Here is a 26,562-nt window from a genome sequence, read left to right on the forward strand (position 1 = left end):
AGTGATTTCCCAAGGCCGGGAGCAATGCCAAAAGTTGGAGATGAGATGGGATGTATCAAATCTGACCAAGAAGGGAGCAATGCTAGAAGTTGGAGACGAGGTGGGATGGATCAAATCTAATCAAGAAGGGGGGCAGCCCAGTTAGTGAAAATTATGCTGGTTTTCCTAGGCCTAGTTGTGTTGATGCCAATGGGGTAGATGAGAGCTCAGGGAGAGCTCAATGAAGCTCTAGAACATGCCTAGACAAGCTGGAAAGCAAGTGAACTGTAGTACATACCACTTCAAGCTGAGCCATGGCTGCCATGAAAACTGTGAACTATAAGCATTCTCCATAAGCTAAAGCAATGTTGGGTTGGCATGCTCAAGCTCTTGGGGAGGATGGCTTTAATACCAGTTGAAGGGAGTGAGCCATGAGGTGGAAGCAGAGAGAGCAAAAGCAAGAGCTATGGTGGGAGAAGCAAGAGCAAGATAGAGACACACACACACACACAAGATGTGGGAACTCCAACAATCACAATGTGTGATGGGCCTTCCCTTTATTTAAATGCCATTGAAAGAATTAAGAACTAAGTGATAATGATGGGTGCCTACTACTTGTAGGGTAAAAGTGTGCAGGTAACTAATACACGATGCCGATACTATCAATGTAACTAATATATGGGCGGCTAGGCACATGCACCTTTATCCCCAACACACTAACTTAGGAAACCTATGTTTATTACATACTCAAAGATATTGTGTAGGAAACCTATGGCTATGGTTGCCTAAATTGCCCATAAGACCATCTCCACTAACCAATATTGAAGCTCTAATTTCTTCAAGACAAAAGAAAATGAGACGTAATGCAAAACCTAAGAAGGGTGGGAGTGGATTTTGACTCCAGTGTCCATGGCTGCTACAACTTCCCTATAATCTATAATCCTCATTGTACTACATATGAAGATGCCCTCATCTTCACATCAAAGAACTTGTATGATATCCTAATCCAATTCATTAATGAATTCTCTTCATGCCCTCACCTTGCCTTTATTACTACTTGTAATTACCTTAGACTTCTTAGGATACTCCTTAGGCAAGACCCCACCTCGCAGGAGCGCAACCTCCCAATACTCCATTTTGATCCTAACGCTATAGATAGTTGTGCAATGGCTCGACTAATGATGCGAGCTTCTCTATTATCTTCATGTTGCTTAGCTCTTCTAGAGGATATGAATGATAGTCACTTCACCCACTACCTCTCCACCACCACCCTTCAGGTCCGCCTAAACCTACCTCCAAAGCTACCAATCCCTCCAACACACTAATGAGAATCTCAAATTTTGTTCAAATTTTTCTATAGTTAAAAATTTCCCACGTTTCAATTTGGAAACCAATTGCATGTTGCTCTAAACTTTTATTAAGTGAATGTAGAACAAAATAAGCATTAAGCAATAATCTTGCACTTAAAGAAGACATCAATAAAATAATGAAGCAAACACATTCCTTGAATAGCTCAAGGTGTAGAGATATTAAAGATACAAAAACATTTAGAAGCCTCAACTATCCTCAAAGACAAATAAGAACAATCAACATTGAGGCCCTAAACTCTTCATACAATATGTATCTTGACTTCTATCTTTACGTCGAGTAACTTTCTCAAAAGGATATGCAACTTGCTCTATTAACAATGCAAGTCTTCACTAATATTTACGGTTCTTCACCAATAATATGTGCTTCAATACCAAGGTTCATACCTCAATTATCTTGGCTCAACATTTATTCTATATGCTTCAATACATGAACAATACCAAGATTTAGGATTACAATTATGATTAGACTTTTAATCTCTCATATTTCTTATTCATCCTTTATAAGATTAAAAAAATAAATATGCACTCAAGTGTATTATATCACACCTAGGAGTCCTCAAGTAAGGTGTGTTTAGTGGCCTTGTTGTTGGCTTCATCTCTAACCCCCTAGCCCTCCTTCTATATCCCCCCACATTCACTTAGGGCCTATCAAAGGTAGGATATACCTAGGAGTTTTGACTCATCTATGGCTAGATTTGTCTCCTTGAGTCATTTGCACTCTTCTTTCTTTACTTCTCATTCACCCTAGTGCCATCGAATTAGTCATAAAAGCAAGGCAAACAAAAAACACTTAATGAGAAGAGATGAATGACTTAAAACCCATTGGAAACTTCATTCTTTAGAAATCACTTTGCTTGGATTCAAAACTTTTGTTCGACCTATTGTTGACATCTCCTTGAAGCACCCTTTTCCTCAACAACAACAAATTTTCCCTATCTTCATTTGATGAAGTTTTCTGGCTTCATTAATTACATTAGTAAGAATAACCAATTGAGTTTCCTTTTAACTAAGTAATTACCTATGTACGCACATCCACTCACATAATATTTATATAGCAGCCTACATAGAGATTGGATCCTCAAGTGTGGAACAATACTTTGGGCTTGCTTGGAGTTTAAACTAATAATATACGCCTTATACACCAAAATAGAAGACTAGCACTTCCTTAGGAAGTGAATGCATATGAGGTTCTCATTGTTGGTACCTTCTGATGAGTATAGAAGTTTATGAAGAGCCCCAAAACATCACCTATCCTTAAAAAATGACTCTCCCATCTTCTACAATCTACAATCCAACTTCCATACCGTTTAGACTTATCCATTAATATGACCATTGGTCAAGTGTATCAACATTGACAACACCATAGGTTGTATTGCCAATAACTTCTTCAATCATCAACTACTAAGTACTAGAAAGCATTCTTCATCTTCTTTATTAATGAGTATCATCACTCCTCTAAGGGCAACCCCATAACCATCCCAACCATTCTATATCTACAAATACAAGCTAAAACATACTACCTATGATAGTGAGTGCCAAGGGGCTCACATTCATTTAGGAGGGGTAATGTTAACTTCAAAGTCAGAAGAAGGATGCAAAGCCAAAGCAAAAGCATATAAGTACAAGTGCTAGAATCATTTTCCAAAGGATTATTTGTTTAGGTTGTATCACAATCATGCACAATGGCAACTATAATGACATTCAACAAATTCTTGCAGTTGCATTATTAGTTTTGTAACCTTATTTAAGAGCCAAGCTAGCTCCCATACAGATTGCAGCATATCCTAGAGTTAGTTAAGAAAAGGCTCAATAAACTTAAGGGGCATATACAAATTAAAGAGGATCCATCAAGAGCCTAAAAAGTAGGTGGAGTGCTCACCTTATTGGAGGAAATCCTAAGCCTAATCTTAAAGCATAAAAACCAAAAAGTGAATGGAAAGTACAACTTTGAGAACAACCCATTCCCTTGTTTTTATCTCATCTTCTTGTGCACCTTGTTGAGAGTGATTGAGTGAAAGAGAGTGAGAGTAGGAGTGCAAGTGGACTCAAAGAGTGAAGCTCTTCTCTCTTTTTCCTTTCTTCTCTTCTTTCCCTTCTTCTTCCATATGTTGGAGGGTGAGAAGTAGAGTGTGACATTGAGATTGCAATTTTCCTTCTTCTCTACTTTCCTTTTATCCAATGGAGTGCACATGGATCGGATCAGATGTGATATAGTGGGAGTAGTTCAAAGGGTGATGCTGAATCATGAGGATGCCAACAAACCTTCAAAGGTATTTGGATTACATTTCATGAAGGTGAGAAGGTAAGTGTGATGAACTCGCCATGGATTCGTTTGGGGATAGGGTAGACCCACCCCATAGAATATGCCTCATGGGGTATTACCCACCACTTGGTGTGCCTACAAGCATGAGGAAGCATATCATGACATGGCATGAGGAAACAAGAAGTGAAAGGGGCTTAAAAAACAAGGGCCCCTCTTGAGGACCCAAAGTTATATTGCACGACTGCACAAAGGCACATAAGCTTTTTACAAGGCGCCAACGGCACGAGGGACAGGTTTCACGAGCAAGGGTTGGTGCTGTCAACATGCATTCCAATACGGCTTGACACCATGGGTGAAAGAAGGGCTTGAGTAGCTCGCATCCCTCATATAACCAACCACCCCCCCCCCCCCCCCCCCGGCGGCCCTTGAAGAACTCAACGTCCTGCTAAACTCTTTGACTTCAAAATTTTGTGGGTCTTTACCGACTCATTATCAAGTGAGCTAGCGTCTACCCGCTAGGTGCCAGCCCACTAACTCAATTACAAGTGTGGAACATGGTCTTTGTAGACTACATGTAAGGAACCACCCACTAACTCAATTACAAGTGTGGAGTGGCCCAAGGACATTGACTAGGAAGATAAAATTTTATTGTGCACTTCAATCCATCCACTTGCTGACCATATTTACTAGCACAGAGTGGAGGGTAACTCGACTAAGACAAATCGAATGTGGCCGTTATTTATTCTCCCGGCTCAAGGAGTCTTCTCGAGTCTTGGCATAGTAGTTGGCCATTCGTTTCGTTTATCCTCTCAGATTAAGGAGTCTTCTCGGGTGATCACTTCGGGATCGGCCATTGCTTTACCCTCTTGGCTCAAGGAGACTCGTTCCCCTTCCATGTCATGAGGAAGAGTTAATTTAATTTTGGACCTCATAACCACATGCCCAGCCTTGTCGAGAAGGTTAGGGCGGAGGGTGGCATTGCCTGCGAAGTGGTCATGAGAGCTCGAACCCGCCTCTATGCCATGTTGGGGGTCACCTCCACACGAGCTCAAACTCGGCTCCAGACTTGTGCCTTCAATTCTCTTTGGGCCTCAGCCCATCTCAGCATGATCACGACCCTTGTGGCCTTCTTGGAAAAAGTAGGGGCACTAGGCATGTCTTCATCTCCACTTGACTCCGTAGAGTCTCCTGTGTAGTCATTGAATAAATTGTCACTCGAGCTCAAATTCGGCTAAGTGAGATGGGGGGAAGTCAAGGTCGACGTGGTCACCTATTTCTAAGTTGGAGGGGGCATATTCACATTTTGGGACGCTAAATTGGCCGTGATCTCTGCATTGTAATCCCTTACAATCCCTCTCTTGAGGGTGCTCTCATAGTCCAGGGTATCCCAGTCTCCCACTTCGATGAGGCGGTTGTGCACCATTCCTCAATACTAGCATTCACATTTTTCAAGTCAGCACGGTTCCATGCGAGGTTGCTAGTAACCTCATTGATGTGCCGACAACATCGTCCCAAGGGGCTTTTCACTACCTTTGAGTAGATCCACCTTGGTTTGCCATATCTCCCTTCTTTAAGATTCCAATGTCATGTGATCTACTAGGAGCTGCCTCTTGTCGACATACATCCATTCGATCTCGCCTTTTAGCACATCTTTCGACTTTCTCATAGGGGCTGTTTTTCTTAGACCAAGCTCGACCTCCTGGGGGCTAGCTCGCACCCACGACGAAGTTTGCTCTGATACCAAGTGTGACGAACTTGCCATGGATCCGTCTGGGGGTAGGGGAGACCCACCTTGTGGAACCCGTCTCATGGGGTATTACCCACCACTCGGCGTGCCCACAAGCATGCAGAAGCGTATCATGACACTGCACGAGGAAACAACAAGTGAAAGGGGCTTAAAAAACGAGGGCCCCTCTTGCGGGCCTGAAGTTGTATTGCATGACTGCACGAAGGCACGTAAGCTTTTTACAAGGCGCCAAAGGCATGAGGGACAGGTTTCACGGGCAAGGGTTGGTGCTATTAACATGCATTCCAACACGACTTGACACAGTGGATGAGGAAAGGGCTTGAGCGACTCACATCCCTCACAGTAATTGCATGAGTGCACGAAGGCACGTAAGCTTTTTACAAGGCGCCAAAGGCATGAGGGACAAGTTTCGCGGGCAAGGGTTGGTGCTATCAGCATGCATTCCAACACGACTTGACACTGTGGATGAGGAAAGGGCTTGAGCGACTCACATCCCTCACAGTAAGCCTACCATAACGTCTTTGGTGGTTGATTTTCTTGCTTGCATTGGGATTGTGAGGAGAGACAAAATGGTATGGAGCTTTGAATCTGAGTTGACTGTGGGATGTGTGTTCGAATGTTTGAAAGAATAAAAGTTTGTCTAATATCCATCCCATCGTTGAGTATTTGTGCCAATATGAAGCCTTGTGAGTTCTACACTACAACGGCACTAACCAAAGCGCGATTAGTGGACCTCGTTGGCAAAAACGAATAACTATTGTGTTTAAAAATTAAAATTATCTAATTGGTCCCTTTGCCCCAATGTATGTTACTGCATTAAGGTTGACGTCGATTTATTCTTTCCAGAAGCTCTCGCGGAGGGAAACGCAAGCACGCACGCGGAGAGAGGAGAGGCCACAGGAAGAAGATGGGGTTCATCATGGAATTCTTTGGGCGCATGATTCGCGAGAGCATGGAAGATCCGGACGAGAGAGATCGCAAGATCAGGGAGCACATACAGCAGGCGAAGGCCAAGGCCGATAGGCTGAAGGAGTATTGGGCCAATCCGGTCAAGCCGTACGGATTCTGGACGTCTGACAGATACACCCACAAGTATTTCTTTAATCTTGAACAGAGCCGTGAGCAAGGCCGCAACGACCCGTACGACCAGTTGCCCTAGCCAAATTACAAGGTTAGCAATACGAAACCTATTCTTCTTTGTGTGTGATTGAGTGAGTATCTGAGGCACGTCTTTCTTCATGACCTATTGTCGAAATTAGAAACGTCTTCTGCATGACCTATCTTTGTCAAATTGCAAATAGTATCGTTCATTAGAGCATGCATATCTGCAAAGTGCAAGCAACATCGTCATAAAGCTTGTAAGACTAACCTCTAGGGTTGCATGCGTATGTATGCTTATTACTAGTTTTGGTATTCTCAACATGGTGTGGAATATAATGAGAAAAGGGTCAGGAAGGTGGAAACATTGCCATGTGGCAAGCCAGAGATGGCTAGGAAGCAAGGAGGGGATGGAGGACAAAGAGATAACAGGTAGAGGAGGAGACAAGAGAGACTAGTAGTGAGGAGGATAGTATGTGGAGATAAAGGAAAAGGATATGAGGATGAATGGCTATGGAATGATAAGTAATATAGGGTGAATTTTATCATCATCTATTGTTGATTGACAATATCACTGACGAGATATTGGTATCACTAGAGAGGTCCATAAGATCCTAGTAGAATTTGTTAGCAGTTTACATACCATGGGTTTGTGCATTGTATTTGTGGGCAGTTAGGTGGCCACTTAGGTCAACTTGGGTGGCGCATCACTCCTCATTGGGTGGACTGATTTAGCCTTGCTGACCTGCATTTTGGGGTCTCATTCAGCTTGCCGATCTACCACTTCTTTTGGTTCATTCATGGTCTATATGGTGTGCTTCATTCTCCTCCTTCTATTGCACACATGGCATGCCTACATTTTGCTAGAGAGGGAGACTAGGATAATTGTGGTGGTTGTCAATGTCCATGTAGTTTGTATTCAATTTCATGATTTGATATATGGATTCTAGGGCCCAATATCTCATTCTCTAAGTGCATTTGTTCTTGTTTTCTTATTTAGTTCTTTGTGAATTTTGTAGTCTCTTTCTTTTGCCCATTGCCCATCTCTTTTTTACATGGTATCGGACAATCAAGTACGTGAGTGCTACGATGCGGAAGTGGATGCATGGGCTGATCAAAAAATGAATATAGGTTTGAGAGAGAGAGAGAGAGAGAGAGAGAGAGAGAGAGAGAGAGAGAGAGATTAATGTCTTGTGGAGGCCAGAAGTGGCCTAAAGGACAAAATCAGGTAGATCAATCATTGTTTGTATATTCCACTTTGGGTGCCAAAGGCATAAACTAAAAGAAAATAATAATAAGGGAAAACTCTAAGATAAGTCTATCATAGTATGGGGGAGTTTCGAAAATAGGAAAAATGGAAACGAGAAAAAGTGGTATTTCAGAGTTTTGGCCAAATTTTGGAAACGGGGAAACAACGTTTCAGATTGTACACTAAAATAAATATGGTATTACGTGGGTATGTAAATATATCAATGCTTACAACAACATGTACCCAAATTTCATACAAAACTTTGAGTCTTTGTGTCGTATGATTGAAATCATGATTGATTATATATATAAAACAACAAAATGATTTATAATTTATGACTCATGAATTATTTGAAGATTGACATAAAAACTAGTGGAACCAAGATACATAATAAGTAAAATCAATATACAATGATACATGTAACTATGTCATATTAATAATCTGTTCAAACTCCAAAGTCGAGTGAGCACCGAGTACTGGGTACTAGTAACTATTGAGTAATAAGTATCAATATCAATGAACATTTGGTAACTGCAGTTTGCAATGTTAAATTGACTCCTGAGTATCACGAGTCACGACTCACCCGAACTCCAAGGATCTGTGCACCGTCATCTTGTTCGATTTTGAGGACTTTGATTGAGAAGATGATAAAGTTGCCTCGGCGTTAGATTCTAGCTCTGACTCTACCTGTGATGCAGGACCACGTGTGGCCCTTGCTCTAGTGGCTCTAGCCCTCCTTTGTGCATGAATCTCATGCATTGATGCCGATAGCTCCTCATAGAGCATCGAGTAGATATTCTGCTCCTGTGGTATCTTCGGAATGTCATGCACCTTCTCTATATCAATCTTGTCGACATTTATATGTAAAGGTGAATGAGAAAAAGAAATGAGAGAAGATTCAACATGTTCAATATTCTTATACATTACAATTTGCAATTCAACTTTTAAGCAGTGACAAGTGTCAATGTTAAAAAGTTAATTATACATAATACTGCCCAAATGATAAGTGAGATTGGATATATATATATATCCTTGCAACCATTAACTTACCCTTCTTAATTACCAATTTACATGTGAAGGCTCAAGGGACAGAGCGGTCCTCTTAAGAAGTTGAAGATTGCAATGGCAAAACACTAAATGTGAGAGTGAAGCAATGCATAAGTGAATGAGAGAGAGAGAGAGAGAGAGAGAGAGAGAGAGAGTGAGAGAGAGAGAGAGAGAGAGAGAGAGAGAGAGAGAGAGAGAGAGAATATGTAGTGAAGAATGCTGTATAAGGATGTAGAAATATATATGGGTGCAGAGAGAATATCTACGTATGTCTTTACCTCGAAGATCTTAGTCTCTGTCAGCCCCAAGGGTAGTCTCCATGGTTTGCAGCCTGAAATTTGTGAAAACAACTATTTTAGACTGTTGAAATCAGGGCCAATAAATAAGGGCCAATAAATAGGCCAGGGAAAATGCCAAAATAATGTAGGTTGGTTGCATTTAATGTAGTCGACTGGACAACAGTTGTTTGACCTGCATTGTTGGATTGTAGCAAATCTAAGTGATTGTGCCACTTGGCACCTGCGCTCCTTGTCACTTGTTGTATGGATTGACTGCCACATGGTCTGCTTGGAGAAACTACTCCGAAATTGCTTAGATCTATATTTGTGTTCTAGGGAATGCCAATCTCTAACACCCCCTCTCAGATCCTGGACACGATAGAAGGCTAAGGGATCTAGAGTGCTATCGAAGGAAAGCTTGGGGAAGCGCCTTGGTAAACAAATTTGCAAGATTGTCCTTTGTCTTGCAATAGACTAGGGAAATGGTCTCATCTAGGATCTTCTCTTGAATGAAATGGTACTGGATCTCAATAGGCTTCGTTTGAGCATGAAACACAGGATTCCTGGCTAAGGCAATGCAACTCTCATTGTCGCATTGTAGAATAGTAGGACTTGTCTGCGGGCAGCCAAGCTCCAGGAGCTTGCGAAGCCACATTGTCTCACATGTAGTAGAAGACGCCACTCGATACTCTTTAGTCAAAGAGAGGGCAACCGTGGGTTACTTCTTGCTGCTCTAGGAAACAGTACTAGCATCCAAGGTAAAACAATAACCTGTCGTGGACAGCTGATGATCCATATCACCAACCCGATTTGAATTACTTAATTCTATAAGTACCAAGTCCATAGTACTTGTACTTGTCAGAGAAGCAATGTGGAAGCGAATGATCGTGACAAAGAGTGAAGAGAGAGAGGAGAGAGAGAAAGAGATAGTGAAACAAAATAAATTTGTAGTGAAGAATGCTGTATAAGGATACAAAATTATACACGGATGCAGAGAAAATATTTGTGTATGTCTCCATCTCGAGGATCTTGATCTCCGTCAGCCTCGAGAGCAATCTCCATAGTCAACAGGCTGAAATCTGTCAGAAACAATGTACAGAGACTGTTGAAAACTCAGCCTATTTATAGGCTGAAAATAATGCCCGTAAATGATCAGGTTGGGTGCGTTAAATGCAGCCGACTGATATAGTGAAACACAAAAAATCTGTAGTGAAGAATGCTGTATAAGGATGCAAAATTATACACGGATGCAGAGAAAATATCTGCGTATGCCTCCACCTCAAGGATCTCGATCTCCATCAGCCTCGAGAGCATTCTCTGTAGTCAGCAGGCTGAAATCTATTAGAGACAATGTACATAGACTATTGAAAACTCAGCCTATTTATAGGCTGAAAATAATGCCCGTAAATGATTAGGTTGGGTGCGTTAAATGCAGCCGACTGATGCAGTCGGACAGTCCGACTGCTGCCACATGGCACTGTTGATGTGGCCACATCTAGGGAATGACTCTTTACAATCTTAGACAAGGCAACAGACGGAGGGATTTGGAATGTTGATGAAGTAAGGCATGGGGAAGTGCCTTCGTAAACAAATCTGCAAGATTGTCTTCGATCTTACAATATTCCACATCGATGGTCTCATCCAGAAGGTTCTCCTTGATGAAGTGATACTGGATCTCTATGTGCTTGGTCCGGGCATGGAAGACGGGATTCCGTGCCAAGGCAATGCAACTCTCATTGTCGCATCGCAAAATAGTAGGATGAGTCTAGGGGTAGCCAAGCTTCTTCAACAACTGCCGAAGCCACACAGTCTCACATGTGGTAGAAGATGCAGCCCGATACTCTACCTCAGTTGAAGATAGGGCTACTGTGAGCTGCTTCTTGCTACTCCAAGAGATAGCACCAACACCCAAGATAAAAAAGTAACTTGTAGTAGACGGCCGTTGGTCCACATCACCAGCCCAATCCGAATCACTCCAACCTGCAAGAACAAGATCAGAAGCATATGTACGTATTGGATAGGAAATCCCGAGGTCGAAGGTCCCCCTCAGAGACCGAAGTATCCTCTGAGCAGCTTGCCAATGCACTTGCTGAAGTGCACTCATGAACCTAGCCAAGAGACCTATAGCAAAACATAGATCAACCCATGTATTGAGGAGCCAAATTAATGATCCAATCAATTGACGGTAGCGGGTAGCATCCGCCAAAGGAGAATCTGCGTGTGAAGTGGCCTTCCAGTTTTGATCCATAGGAGTAGAAATGGACCGATAATCCTCCATCTCAAAAGTCACCAAGAGCTTCTGCACATATCTCTGCTGAGAGATGAAAATCCCCCTCTAAGACTGATATATCTTGTGGCCCAAAAAGAAATGGAGAAGTCCTAAATCCATCATCTTGAACTTCTAATGTAGGGTTGCCTTCATCTCAACGATCTACTGGGTATGATCACCTGTAACAATCAAGTCATCAACATACAAAACAAACAACACACGACCACCCTTGGAAGTGTGCACATAAAGCTGCGGATCGGCCCTAGAGCGCCGATATCCCAACTTGGCTTGGAGAAACAAATCAATCTTCTTGTTCCAAGCACACGGAGCTTGCTTTAGGCCATACAAGGCCTTCTTCAACTTGTAAACCTTCCCATTCGAGGAACCAAAGCCAAGAGGCTACTCAACATAGATCTCCTCCTTCAAATCACCATTCAAGAAGGCCGACTTCACATCCAGTTGAACACCTGACTCGGCCCATCCGAGTGACGGCACTCAGACCTCGACCCGGGAAAAGTTTTTGTCCTCGACCAGTGTGATTTGGCCCGTTCGAGTCACCCACTCGGCCCCTGCAATTCGGACCAGTTGGGCCGAGTGTGTATTTGCCTCAACTTTTCAGAAATTTGACCTAACCCAGTTGGAGCTCAGCAGCGCAAACTGTCGCAAGCCCTCCTGATGCTCAGAACTTGATTTTGGTACGCGGAATAGACAAAATCGTAAGGTGCAGCCGCTTGGCAGTTTGAGTGGGCTGTCCCGAGACCTAGAAACCTAGAGACCTAATGGCAACTCACTGAGCCATAAAACCCTGATTGGACCCAAAAACGGGCAAGGCAACGTAACCGAAAAGCCCTAAATCGAAGCCATCTCCTATGACCAGCCAAGGCAAGAACAACACGAATAGTCGCCATGCGAGTAGCAAGGGCAAAAGTATCATGGAAATCAACACCTAGGCGTTGTGCAAAACTGTGACATTAATGTGACATTAAAAGTGATATTTAATGTCACATTAAGGTCATAAGTGTGGAATGTGACATTAAAATGGATATTTAATGTCACATTAAGGTAAATTTAGGGGAACATGCACGAGAATGACCGTTCGGGCTCTTGGGCGCCCGAACGGGGTTAAGGGGAGCCTAGAGAGTAAGGGAGTCCAGGAATAGTAGGACTCCAGGAAGTTGACGGCTGGCAAAGGGATCAGGCTAGAGGGCCAGCACTTATCTAGGCATGGTTGGGAGGATAATCACACTCGTGCTTCCATTATTTTGAAATCTGTCTCCGTCATCGAACATTGGTATCATAGCCGTGAGGATTCCTGAAGGTCTTCAACAGAAGAGCAGTGACGAATCGCGTGAGAAAACAGGTCGTGAAGAAGAACGGAAGCCAGAAGCGCCCCGTCCCGTCGCGTGAGAATCGACGGGCCGTGAAGGAAAAGAAAAAGGGAGAAGAGAAGCGCAGCGCCACGTCACGTCACATTAATGTGACCCGTCTCGTTACGAGCAGGGAAGGTTACGTCACATTAATGTGACCCGTTTCGTTACGGGCAGGGAAAAAGAAAAAAAAAAACGTGGGTCGCGAGGACCAGCTTAGGCGTGGAGCCGCCAGCATCCGCGAGGACCAGATCAGGCGTGAAGCCGCCAGCATCAGACATAGGTCATAAAAAAACGTGATTCTGTCATGATTACTGCTGACGGGTAAATCCGACTGCTCCTGAGACGGATAGGACTGCGACTGCTGTGAGACAGGCAGAAAAATATCATACACAACTGAAGCCACAGCCTGCCATTAAAAATCAGGGAAGTACTTTACTTGTATGCAAATTTCTTATTTTTGCTTTCCAATTCCAGTGTATTAATGGCAGAAAAAGGGAAAGAAAGGGTAATGGAAAGTTCTAGTTCCGGGGATCAACCTATGGTAGATCCCCATGAACCAGACATACAAGAAGAACAATGGGAAGAATTTTTTGCCACGCGAGAGCAATTCGATGATCTTTCTGCTCGTGTGCAAACTCAGGGTGTTCAAATGGAATTTTTAACTCAAACACTTACTGAAATAAAATCTCAGTTAACTTTATTGTTGGAAAAAGATAAAAATAAGATAGAAATCTCAGATGTCCCATCTTCATCGAAAGATTTAGATGTGACTATGCGAGATCCTAAAGAACCCCAAACTTATCATAAATTGAGGGATAATCCGGTTTTAAAGGATATGAAACCACCTCAATTTTACGGGGAGGAAAAAGATAGGAATAAAGATACAATCTTTAATTTCCTCCAAAAATGGGAAGATTTACATAAATTGAAAAATACCCCACCACATCTCCAAGCACTGGAGGCCAGTTTAACTTTGGGGCCCAAAGCATATAAGTGGTGGCAAACTTTAAAGGAGGCGAATAAAATACCTGAAACTTGGGCTCAATTTGAATCCGTCTTTTTAAAAGAATTTCTTCCTGAAAATGAAATGGAAAGAAATTGGGAAGATTGGGATTATGTCAGACAAAAGGGACGGCCCCTACTGACATATCTGGAGGAATATCGTGAGATAATCCTCAAACTGGAAGGAATTGATGAATTCCAAAAAACAAGAGGATTCATTAGGGGACTGGATAAAGCCTGTAAAAAGGAAGTAAAACGGAGTTTACCTAAGACGCTTGAAGAGGCAATTAAATTTGCATTAATTTATGAAGATAGTACGCGTCCAGGTACACTCACCAGTCTTACTGATATGGAGCCCAAGTCTAAGGAATTAGAAACCTCAAAATTTGTGGGCAAATTTAAAAGAAAAATGCCATTTTTCAAGGGTAAAAAACAACCTTTTGAAAAGAAACCATATATGAGGCCAAAGTTAAGTCCTGATGACTTTGATAAGGCCAAAAAAGAAAAATTGTGTTTTAATTGTCTATCCCCTAACCATGCTGCTTGGAATTGCCCTCAAAAGAAAAAGGGGGAAGACAAAGGAAAGGACAAGGGCAAGGGAAAAGAAAAACAAATCCATGTAGTGCAGACCTTAGAATTAAAGGGCCATGAAAAGTATAAATCTTTAGAGGTCTTGCACATGGATATACAACATAAGTGTTGTATGTCAACTTCTTTGTGGCAGCCTACTTTTGGGCCACATGATTTACTTAGAGTACATGGATTGATAGCTGGAAAACGGGTTAGAGTCATGATTGATGACTCTGCCACACATAATTTTATAAATTATGCACTTGTCAAAAAATTGAAACTTCCCCAACAAAACAGTGAGCATCAATATGTTGTTCGTATGATGCAAGGCCAAGACAATAAAATATGGGATACAATGGTATCCAATTTGGAAATCGAGATTCAAGGATATAAAGATAAGCTTGATTTCCAAATAATGAACATGGAAAGAGCTGATATTGCTCTAGGGAGGGAGTGGCTATGGGGATTGGAACCATCCTTAAAACGTAGCTATCACCATAATACACTGGAATTTGAAAGGGATGGTAAGACTTTTGTCATTCAAGGTGAACATGAAGTATCTGATAATCCTTTGCTGTGCTCTACTGAAGTTCAGAAGCTGATAAAGAAGGAAGTTTGTGAGGTATATATGCTATGGTCTCTTCCTGTACAGAATACTTTTACTTTCTGTAATATAAAGCAACAATTTTCTTATGTTTGCGAATTGAATGTTAATAATGAATTGAACAGTTTGTTAGATGATTTTAAAGATGTGTTTCCTTCTGATTTACCAAGTGGCCTTCCACCAGATAGGGGTGAAATAAATCACCCAATTGATATAAATAAGGATACACACCCAATTTCAAAACCACCGTATAGGTTAAGCGAAACACAGCATCAAGAAGTTGAGAGACAAATTAAGGATTACCTGGATAAAGGGTTTATTCAACCCAGTAATTCACCTTGGGCTTCACCAATTTTATTGGTAAAGAAAAAAGATGGTTCTATGCGACTTTGTGTTGACTATAGAGCACTTAATAAAATAACGGTGAAGAATAAATTTCCTATGCCCAGAATGGAAGATCTTTTTGATCAATTGCAAGGGGCAAAATTCTTCACAAAGATAGACTTAAGATCAGGTTATCACCAAATAAGAATTAAGGCACAAGATGTTTCCAAGACGGCATTTCGTACTAGATACGGGCATTATGATTTTTTGGTGATGCCTTTTGGCCTCACTAATGCACCAGCTACCTTTATGAAGCTGATGAATAGTGTTTTACGGCCCTATCTAGGACATTTTGTAGTAGTCTTCTTGGATGATATCTTGATCTTTAGTAAATCAAGAGAAGAACATTTGGAACACTTACAATTAGTATTCCAACTGTTAAGAACACATTCCCTTTATGCGAAGAAAACTAAATGTGAATTCTTTGCACAAGAGGTCAAATATCTAGGGCATATAATCTCGAAAGAGGGAATCAACATGGATCCAGAAAAAGTAAGGGCAATTATTGAATGGCCACCTCCAAGGAACCTGGAAGAGCTGCAGATCTTCCTAGGTTTATCTGGATTTTATCGTAGATTCATTCGAGATTATGCCAAAATAGCTGTTCCAATGACAGACCAACTTAAAGGGAAAGGGAAAAGTTTTAATTGGGGAACAGACCAAAATGAAAGTTTTCAAAAACTTAAGGTAGCTATTGCTACAGCTCCAGTATTATTAATAGTGGATCCCAATAAACCATTTGTGGTTGAAGCTGATGCCAGTGATAAGGCAATAGGCGCGGTCTTATTACAAGAAGGTCGACCAGTTGCTTTTGAAAGCAAGAAATTAGATCGTGCAAAACAGAATTATTCTGTTTATGAGAGGGAGCTGTATGCAATAGTACATGCAATGAAGAAATGGAGGCACTATTTGTATGGTGCCAAACTTTTGATTTTATCGGATCATGAAAGCATTAAGTGGCTTAATGATCAACCAGATTTACACGGGCGTAAAGCCAGATGGGCCGAACTCCTCCAAGAGTTCGACTATGAGATAAGATATAGAAAAGGAAAGTATAATATAGTAGCTGATGCACTCAGCAGAATGCCCATCATTAATGAATTGAGTTTTACTCAGTTCACTTCCAACTTGCTTGAATCTTTAAAAGGGAAATACCAGGTTGATCCGGCATATTCCAACATATGGGAAGCAATAAAAAATGGGGATCCAAATGAAAGTGCTTCTACTGAGGAAGGAATATCTGAGGATGTTCAACAAGGAAATGGAGCATCAGGGGTTGCTCAAACTGGATTCAAGTGGAAGAATTTTACCATTGATAATGGTTATTTACTCTACAAGGGTAGGGTATGTGTCCCGAAAGATACAGAAATAAGGCGCCAGATACTCTTTGAGTGTCATGATACCCCTAGTGCGGGACATCCAGGAGTTAATAAGACTTATAGTCTTATTAAAAGGCAGTTCTATTGGCCTGGAATGAATAAGGACGTCCTTGACTATGTGGTCAAATGTAATAAATGCCAGGTTAATAAAGCTGAAAAATTAAAAATGGGAGGACTTCTCCATCCATTAGAAATTCCTTCGGGAAAATGGGAGAGCATCTCCATGGACTTTATTGTTGCTCTACCTAGAACACCGAGGGGGCACGACTCTGTGTGGGTGATTGTGGATAGGTTAACCAAAATGGCTAGGTTTATTCCAACTTCAACTGATGTTAAAACACCAGAATTGGCTAGATTGTTCGTAGAGAACATATACCGATTGTATGGCCTTCCGGCAAATATAGTTTCTGATCGGGATAGAAAATTTGATAGCCATTTTTGGCGTGCGGTATTTAGGAAATTGGATACTAAACTTAGCATGAGTACGGCGGATCACCCGCAAACAGATGGGCAAACTGAAAGGGTTAACCAAATTCTTGAAGATATGCTTAGGGCATATGTAAGTAAAAGGCAAACTAATTGGGAAGAGTATTTACCGATAGCAGAGTTTGCATATAACAGTGCCAAACACTCTTCCACTGGATATAGTCCATTTATGTTGATGTATGGGTTTCAGCCCAGAGCTCCTTTTGCAGTAGGACTGCATAAGGAAAAGGTTCAGGCAGCTAAAGACTTTTTGGAGGATATGAATAGTATGTTAAAATTTGCTCAAGAAAATATTAAAAAAGCTCAAAATCGAGCTAGAGCATATGCAGATTCTCACCGAAGAGACATCTCCTTTGAAGAAGGAGAATTGGTCTATCTTAAGGTGCCTGAACAAACTAAAACTATGAAAAAGGGACATTGTCCAAAGCTTTCACCAAGGTATTGTGGTCCTTTCATAATACTTAAAAGGGTGGGAGAATTGGCTTACAAGCTCCAACTACCTATTGGTAGTAAAATACATCCAGTTTTTCATGTAAGCAAACTAAGGAAGAAGCTGGGTGATTTGGACAATCTAATCTTAAATGATGATATTGAGGAGTTATTCTATGACCAATCTAATCCACATGAACCAGAAAAAATATTAAATGTTCGTAATAGACGAACGAGGAATACTATTTATCAAGAATGTTTGGTTAAGTGGAAAGATTGTTCAGAAGAAAGCTCAACATGGGAGCGAATAAGTACTTTAAAGAAAAGGTTTCCCGATTTACAGTTAGACCTTCCAAATATCGTTTTCGAGGACGAAACCAATTCTTAAGGGGAAGGAAATGTGACATTAATGTGACATTAAAAGTGATATTTAATGTCACATTAAGGTCATAAGTGTGGAATGTGACATTAAAAGGGATATTTAATGTCACATTAAGGTAAATTTAGGGGAACATGCACGAGAATGACCGTCCGGGCTCTTGGGCGCCCGAACGGGGTTAAGGGGAGCCTAGAGAGTAAGGGAGTCTAGGAATAGTAGGACTCCAGGAAGTTGACGGCTGGCAAAGGGATCAGGCTAGAGGGCCAGCACTTATCTAGGCGTGGCTGGGAGGATAATCACACTCGTGCTTCCATTATTTTGAAATCTGTCTCCGTCATCGAACAAAAACTTTTAGCAACAAGGCGAGCCTTGTGCTTGTCCAAAGAGCCACCACTATGGTACTTGGTCTTGAAAACCCATTAGACACCAATCACCTTCTTATGAGAGGGACGAGGCACAAGGTACCAAGTGCCATTCCGCTCAATAGCCTCCAACTTGGCTTCCGTCGCGTTTCGCCAATGATTAGATTATAAAGCCTCCTTCACTGATGTAGGCTCTCTATCCTGCATAACACGGGACATCAAAAATAGTAGTTAGAGCAAACAAGCTCCATAGTATGTGCCTGGTGCCGCTGTGATCTCCGCGGTCCATCCTGTGGTTGCCACTCGTCAGGGACCCCCTCGATCCCTGAATCTCGGAGCGTGTCACGAACGCAACAAGGAGGAGGCCGAATCTCGCCTCGGTGCTCTCTATGTGTTGAAGTTTCTAGAAGGTCCATCGTCAATGGAGGACCAATCGGTGAATCCGGTGGCTAGGAAGTAGGCTCCTCATCCAAACAAGAGTCCTCAAGAGTCACAGGCTCGAGAGGAATAGTCAATGGGGCCCAACTATCACCGAGATCTCCAAGTACAGGGTGATCCTTACCCCCCTCTAGGGTTGGAACCTCCACAAATAGAATATCACGGCTCACGTAAACATCCTGCTTAATAAGATCATACAATCGGTAGCCTTGAGATTGCGAGCTATAGCCCACAAACACCTGTCTTCTGGAAGCCACTTCAAATTTTTCATGCTGTGTCTTCAAGATGTGAACATAAGCCTCACACCCAAAAACCCTAAAGTAAGAAACATTGGGCTTTGATCCAAAGTACGCCTCAAAAAGAGTCATACTAACAACAGCGGAAGTAAGGGAATGATTAAGGATGTGAACTGAAGTAGCCATAGTCTCAACCCATAGACATTGAGGTGTCCGACGATGCTCCATCATGGTATGGGCCATCTCGATCACATTGCGATTCTTTTGCTCCATAATGCCATTTCCTGAGGGGTGTTTGTATTGGCAAACTCTTGGTGTATGCCACGATCTGCACAAAATCGAGCAAACTCATTAGAAACAAATTCTCCACCCTTATCCGATTGTAAGGTTTTCAGCTTCCGCCCTAATCAGTTCTCCTCAAAGAGCAATCAATCCTTTAAGTTGGAGAAAGCCTCCGACTTTAGCCTCAAGAAATGAGCCCATGTCATCCTGTTGTAATCATCTACAATGAGCATGAAATACAAACTTCCTCGAAGGGATTTTGTCCTCATCGGTCCACAAAGATCGGTGGAAACAAGCTCCAAGGGTGCTGAAGACCACCTCGAAGCCTTGCTAGGAACAACATCACGAGTCTTCCCACGGATGCAGGATACACAAGGCTGTTGACTCACCACAATATCTGGAAAACCTCAAATAAACTGGTCCTTAGACGCCTTGCAAAGGTATTCATACTTGAGGTGACCAGACCGAGCATGCCAAAGCTCAGACTGAGTTTGAGAGGTAAGAAGAAGAGAAGTCAAGGCAGAAGAAGACCTCAACTTGTAGACTCCATTCTCCTCATAACTTGAAGAAAGAACCACTCTCGATCCTTGATCAAGAATCCGAAAAGAATCCACATCAAATTTGACCAAGAGGCTGAGGGCACAAATCTTGTGCACCGAGAGAAGATGATATCCCAAAGCCAACATATAAGGTACCTCAAATGCATGGGCACCACCACGCCCATCTGGAATAAGATGGATGTTGCCCCGTCCCTGAATAGGAATAGACGAACTATCTCCAACAAGAAACTAACCGTGAGAAGGCCGCAAATGAGTAACACCTGCTAAAGAAGGAGTTATGTGTCTCGAGGCACCACTGTCAACAATCCACTCCCGAGTAAATGGGGCTATCAACGCAGCATTAGAAGCCGGCGGGGTCGAATCCTCAACCACCTCCAAATGGAGGAAAGTAGCTGATGAGGAAGTAGCCACTGCTCCGGAATCCTTTGAAGATTTTTTCTTCTCCTTCTCCTTCTTCTCCTTGTTGGGGCGATCCTTCTTCTAGTGACCTGTTTTGCCACAAATGTGACAAGTAGACTCCTTGTCTTTGTCCTTCTTAGATTTGTCATCCTTCTTCTTCTTTTGGCCTTTTCCCTTCTTCTGAGAGGATAGACCAACCAAACCTTCAGATTTTGAAGCATTGGTTCCTTTCAGTTGCTCCTCTTGGTCCAAGACTATAGGAATCAACTCTTCCCATTGAAGAGTCTCAGACTGCCCTGAAGCAATCAAGGCGGAATAAAAACCAGTGAAGTGAGGTGGTAACTGTGAAAGAAAAGGTATCGCCATGTCTTCAGAAGTGATCACCTTCCTTGCGTTTTGAACTTGCACTTAGCTTGTTGATATGCTCCCGTATGGATGATGACTTGTTGACACTCATAGTCTTCATTTGCACTTCCAAAGAAACTCGCTTCATGATGGTCATCCGATTATACATCTGATCCAACTCTAGCCATATCTTCCTAGCCACTGTCAAATGCTCTATCTGAGAGATAATAGTTGTAGTACATGAGAGAAAAAAAAACGAGCGAATGCTTGCATTGAGTTTATCAATCCCAATGTGCTTGAGCCTTTGCCAACTTCGCCTTCTCATTGAAAGAGAGTCTGGACTCATCTCGCGAAGGATGATTGATAGCCTCCTTAACAAGCTCCGCCAAATCATAGAACTCCAATATGGCAAGCATCAAAACCCCAAATGCGATAGTTCTCACCATCGAGCTTTTGATCTGAAGGAAGAGATGGTAGGATGGGCACCTTCCGGTCCATGATCACTTGAACCTCTGTCTTGGCCTCGAAAGACATCTTCACCTACTGTGACAGCATTGTACGGACCTTGTCTTGAATGGTCCTATTCATACGCTCTGCAACACCATTTTGGGGCGGATTATGAAGGACAGTAAGCTCCCTTTTAATCCTTTTGCTGTCACAAAAGTCTTGAAAGGCTTTGGAGACATATTTCCCACCATTGTCAGAGCGAAGGCATTTTAATGTCTTGCTGGTTTGATTTTCAGCAAGTGCTAGAAAATTTTTAAATTTATCCAAGGCCTCGTCTTTGCGACGGATTGGATAAACCCATACTTTGCGTGTGGCATCATCAAAGTTAATGAAATACTTCTTCCCCCCTAAAGATAATCCTGGCATTTGACATACATTTGAATGTACTAACTCTAAGGGTGAAGACTGTAGAGAGATTTTTTGTGTGACGTTTGAGCATGTTTACCATAAATACAATGATCACACTATTCAAAATCAGCATACCTCAAAGACGGTAAATAACCCAAACGAGAGAGCACTTTCATTCCAGATTGACTCCTGTGTCCCAACTGGTTATGCCCAAAGAAACACTTGGCTGCTCAGTTTTGGTGACAACCTGGTCATGCACACTAGATACATGCAAAGGATACAATGTATCACTTTTGGACCCCTTGGCAACAATGCGGGAGCCCCTATAGATTTTCCATTTGCTATCCCCAAAGGTGGTGTGATAGCCTTCATCATCTAGTTGCCTTGTGCTTATCAAGCTCTTCTTGAGCTGAGGTACATGTCTCACATTATGCAAAATAAACACGGAGCCATACTGAAATTCTAGTTTCACACTACCGATGCTTGCAATTTTACATGAATAGTTATCCCCCAAGTGAACAACACCACGTACATCACCATTGTAGTCAGAGAATCACTCATGATGTGGTGTGACATGAAAGGACGCACCTAAATCAAGTATCCAAATGTGCACATCATCCTCAGAATTTGCAATCAATGCATGTGCATCCAAAGAAGAAGCAAGAAGTACATCACCATCACTGTCATTATCATGAGTGACTACATTAACCTCTTCTATTTTCACATTGCTCTTTTTTTGCAGACTGGCTGTCCTTATTTTCAGCCTTGTTGGCTTCATTGTTTTTGTTTTTGCCCTTCTCTTTCTTCAGTTGAAAGCAATCCCATTTGTAGTGCCCTTTTTTGCCACAATGATGGCACTTCACATTTTTTCCACGAGATTTGCTGCATGCTCTATTTTCAGAGCTGCTCTTATGTTGAAATCTGCCTCTGGTGTGTAATGCATTTGAAAATTTGTTTGCTGAGTTATTCTGCCTATGGAGTTCTTCCATCAGCAAAGAACTCTCCTCATCAGAGTATAACAGCTGAGCGTTCGAATTACTCAAAGTTGTCTTGAAAGTATCCAAACTTTTAGGTAGAGTGCATAGCAAGAAGGTAGCTTTGAACTCTTCATCAATATGGAAATCCAAAGCAATCGGCTGACTGAAAATTGAGTTAAACTCATTCAAATGTACAGACATGGCTCTCCTCATCAGAGTATAACAGCTGAGCGTTCGAATTGCTCAAAGCTGTCCTGAAAGTATCCAAACTTTTAGGTAGAGTGCATAGCAAGAAGGTAGCTTTGAACTCTTCATCAATATGGAAATCCAAAGCAATCGGCTGACTGAAAATTGAGTTAAACTCATTCAAATGTACAAACGTGGCTGTACCCTCTTTCATGCGAAAGTCCATCAGTTTTTTCAGCTAATAAACCTTGTTGGCTGCACTTTTCTGAGCATACAATTCTTTAAGTCTTTGCCACATTGCATATGCTTAATTCAGCTTCTCAATGTTAAAGAGCAAGTTGTCTAACACTGAGAGCTCAAAGGTAGAGCGAGCAAGCTGGTCCAAGTCATCCCACTCGTCTTGTTCCATGTCTGCTGGTTTGATTCCCTTTGTTTTGAGGGGCTTTACATGTTTCGTTTGCACCAAGTTTTTGTAGGATTGTTTTTGCCAAATTGCAAAATTATGTGCACCCTCAAGTTTCTTAATGTGCAAAAGATTACTGCTGTCACTGTTTCCAGCCATAATTTGCAATCCCAAACTGACTAACCAGTCACCAAAGGCAAGCCCAAATGTGACACAAGTGACTATAGTACACAAGAGTACCAACTAGCAATGAAAATCCCAAGATTGCAGAAATTTCAGATTTGCAAATAGATTTTCAGAATTAAAAGATGTCGTTTGTTGCACTCCTTAAGCAATTTTTGACACATTTAGAGACCAAGCCACCAGTTACATGTGAAATCCCCAAAATTTCATTGTAATTTCTGCTCCAAAGGCATTCCTGAGCACAAATTTGACAATGTGGATCAAAAGCCCCAAAATTTGAGAGGATAATTCGTTTAGATTGCATCAACACATATACCCAAGTGCATATACCAAGCAATTCTTGCACAAATTGATGAAATACTGCAAAAGCTCCAAATTTCTCGGGTCCGGTGTGCACAAATTTCACTGAAATGTGAAAAGTCCCAAAATTTCACGGGCAAATGTGCATAGATTTTGCAATTTCTGAGTCAGATTGTCCACTTTTGCATTAAAGTCCCCAAATCCGAGAAAAGCCCGCCTGGAGTTGTGGCTCTTACTAAACCTCCTCTAGGAGGATATGGACAAAGGGCAACTCAGCCCCTCCAGCTCAGCCACTTCTCCAGAGATCAGTAGCACAAAAAAGATGGGACACACTAGACGCTTAAGCATTGTTGCTGATTGCATTGGTAGTTCAACGGTCTATCGTCCCCCACATGCACTCCGAAGCTTCACGAGAAGCATGGCTGACCATGGAGCACATGTTTGCTGAAAAAAACGAGTCACGCATCTTTTTCTTGAAGAAAGAGCTTGAGACTGTGAAGATGGATGAGAGTGATTCTAAGCAAGATCATCTAAATAAAATTCAGGACTTGTGTAAGTAGATTATGAATGTTGATGTGTATTACTCAGATGCGCAGTTGATCTCCACTACTTTGAATTCATTGCCGCCCTCGTATTTGGCCTTTCACATGGCCTTCGGCCTTGAATCTCACTATGAGGATTTTCCCATAGCCACTTACTTTCCTTCAGCTGATTAGTTTGCTCTTAGAGGAAAAGTAAACCAGAAAGAATAGTGGGGTGGATGTTACAGCTTTTGAGCAAGCTTTTATGGCAAGGTAGAAGGGCAAGGGCAGCCAAGCTAAAAATGCTCCGCAGATCTCTAGGACATCAGATACTTCACAGAGCAGCAAGAAACAGGGGGCATACAAGCCAAGAGAGAGAGAGAGAGAGAGAGAGAGTACGAGACGATTTTGGGTGTACCAACAATGTGTTTGTACACAGAATAAAATGTATCTATATTTAGGGCACGTAAGGGTGCATCACATGTACAACTAAATAATACATGACAGAGGTGATTAAAAGGGCCTTTACACCCCAACAATCTCCCACTCAGAGATTTGAAGTGAATCTCTAACCAACCGCCACTAGTTGTATGCAATGCTCATGTTGAGCCTTGCTTAGACTTTTAGTGAGAACATCTGCAGGGTTGTCCTATGTTTTGATCTTGGTCAAGGCTCAATAGTGTTATTGGAGGCAGCAGCTATGAGCTGAGTGGAAGCTTTGATACCATTGTTGGGTCAATGCTTAGTTGCAGTCGCACATCCACACACACAAACACTCATAGTGAATAGTGAATGATGAGAGGAAGATTGCTGGAAGGTTACATCCTTTGTGAGAATGATGGAATGAAAGTACAATCCCCAAGGTACTACAACACCACACCCAAAGTGGGTGTTCACATAGGGAAAAAACCCTTCTCCGACTAGAAGGTAAAAAGTGCTGGTGGATTAAAAGTGTTAGTAGTCATGTGTCATGCATGGTCAATTCCTGCTTGTGAGCTTGAGTCTAAGTTGGACGATGACATTTGGAGCTCTGATATTTATATTTTTCCCTCATTTCTTTGTCCCAAACATCCGAGTTGGAGGTCCACAGCTGGATTTCAGTCTAGGCAGCCTGTTTTCCCTAGTTCTAGGCAGGTATCCATTGCCTTGAGAAGGGCAGCCATTTTTCAGTCACAGGCAGTATTTCAGAGTATTTATTATGCATTCTGGGCACTTTTTTGATGGTCCGACTGCATTAAATGCAGGTCAGCCAGTTGGTTGATCTTGTCCTATTTATATGCTATTTGCCTCCCCTGCAGTCAATCACTTCTTGTTCAGCCAGCCCTCTGTCTCTTTTTGTCTCGTCCTCCTACCTCCATTTGGCACCCACTTTGACACTTTGAGCTATGTGTTGGGGCTGATTGTTGCAACCTTGTATGATTCTATCTTCTCCTTGCACCTCTACTGTGTGGGCCTTAGAAATGAGAATATACCCATAATCAACAATGGGCTTCTTTTGGGCAGCGAGAGTGCCCAATCTTGCCTTCCTATGCAGGTGATGTGCATTGACTTCGAAATAGCAAGCCCTTGGTTGCACCCATGCTCTCATATTCATAAACTTATAATCATGAACCACTTGGCACCACATGATTGAGGTGATTCGGTCCCTTGCTGAGGCTCCCAAGGACTTGGATGAGCTGAAAAAACAAATTGAGGAACCCTCAAAAAAGGGACACTGTGCTCATGATGATTAGTGAGGGAAAAGTAATTGTGGATCGTTCTCTTTGGGTTGATTTCTTGCCCTCTACTATAGGTGTAATTGAAGGCCCTGGATGAAGTGAGCCATCATCCCTAACTTTGGAAGTGTAAACAAGAGTTTGAGGAAAAGCTGTCAGAATCCTGGCCTGATTTACAAGTTAGCCTATTGGAAAATATTCTACGGGCATTGCTGTGAAATTTCGGGACATGCGTTTTCCCTTTCCTTTTTTGTATATTGCAAGTCTTTGTGCGCAACTACAAAATCACCTGTCATGCAAATCATGGTGTCATCAGTTATTGACATTGCTGTTGTGTCATGCAGTCTGCTAATTAAATATTTTCAAGGGGATGCATACCATCTGCCTGTTCTCAATTCTACTTTGTACTTTTCTCTAGCTTGATCAGTATGCATACATAGATACATGATAGAACATTCTAAAATTTGTAATAACAGCAGATCTTATCACTGCAGGTGTAGATCTCAAGTGTCCTGTCTATGATGATTGCAATGACAAACCATGTGGAAGGAAGAGATTTGTGGTGTACTTGCTTTAGAGTGAAACTTGTTCACTCCTCAATGAACATTGATTTAGGTTTTACTTATGGTCGTGCATGCTACAGTTTAGTTCATTTTTGGTTCTGCATGCATAGTAATTGCATGGTTGCATTGATGCGCAATGTTTTTGGATCACTGTCCTATTTGGGAACTTATAAGGTTGCATTGATGCGCAATGTTTTTGGATCACTGTCCTATTTGGGAATTTATAAGGTTCAGTGGTGAAGCTTGCTGTTGATTCGAACCAGGGTTGAGATTTGTGCAGTTTGATGATAAGGTGATTTTTAAATAATGATAGGTTGGTTTTTGATATGTGATG

At 42.0% G+C, this 26,562-nt stretch overlaps 1 protein-coding gene across 1 annotated transcript; it reads left to right on the forward strand.

The window, feature by feature from the left end:
• Window positions 1–6,190: 6,190 nt before the first annotated feature.
• LOC148019905 (NADH-ubiquinone oxidoreductase) lies at window positions 6,191–26,487 on the forward strand. The gene is made up of 2 exons (XM_087700847.1): window positions 6,191–6,530; window positions 26,160–26,487. Exon 1 carries the CDS (start codon window positions 6,267–6,269, stop codon window positions 6,516–6,518), a length of 252 nt encoding a protein of 83 aa, XP_087556973.1. The 5' UTR covers window positions 6,191–6,266; the 3' UTR covers window positions 6,519–6,530; window positions 26,160–26,487.
• Window positions 26,488–26,562: the final 75 nt, after the last annotated feature.

Source organism: Lygodium microphyllum, chromosome 19 (assembly GCF_053477565.2).
Source record: "Lygodium microphyllum isolate KBCC chromosome 19, Lygodium_microphyllum_v1.1.10, whole genome shotgun sequence".
Lineage (NCBI taxonomy): Eukaryota > Viridiplantae > Streptophyta > Polypodiopsida > Schizaeales > Lygodiaceae > Lygodium > Lygodium microphyllum.

Excerpts from the sequence above, each read along its gene's own strand:
- LOC148019905 (XM_087700847.1), top strand. The coding sequence starts at position 6,267 with ATGGGGTTCATCATGGAATTCTTTGGGCGCATGATTCGCGAGAGCATG.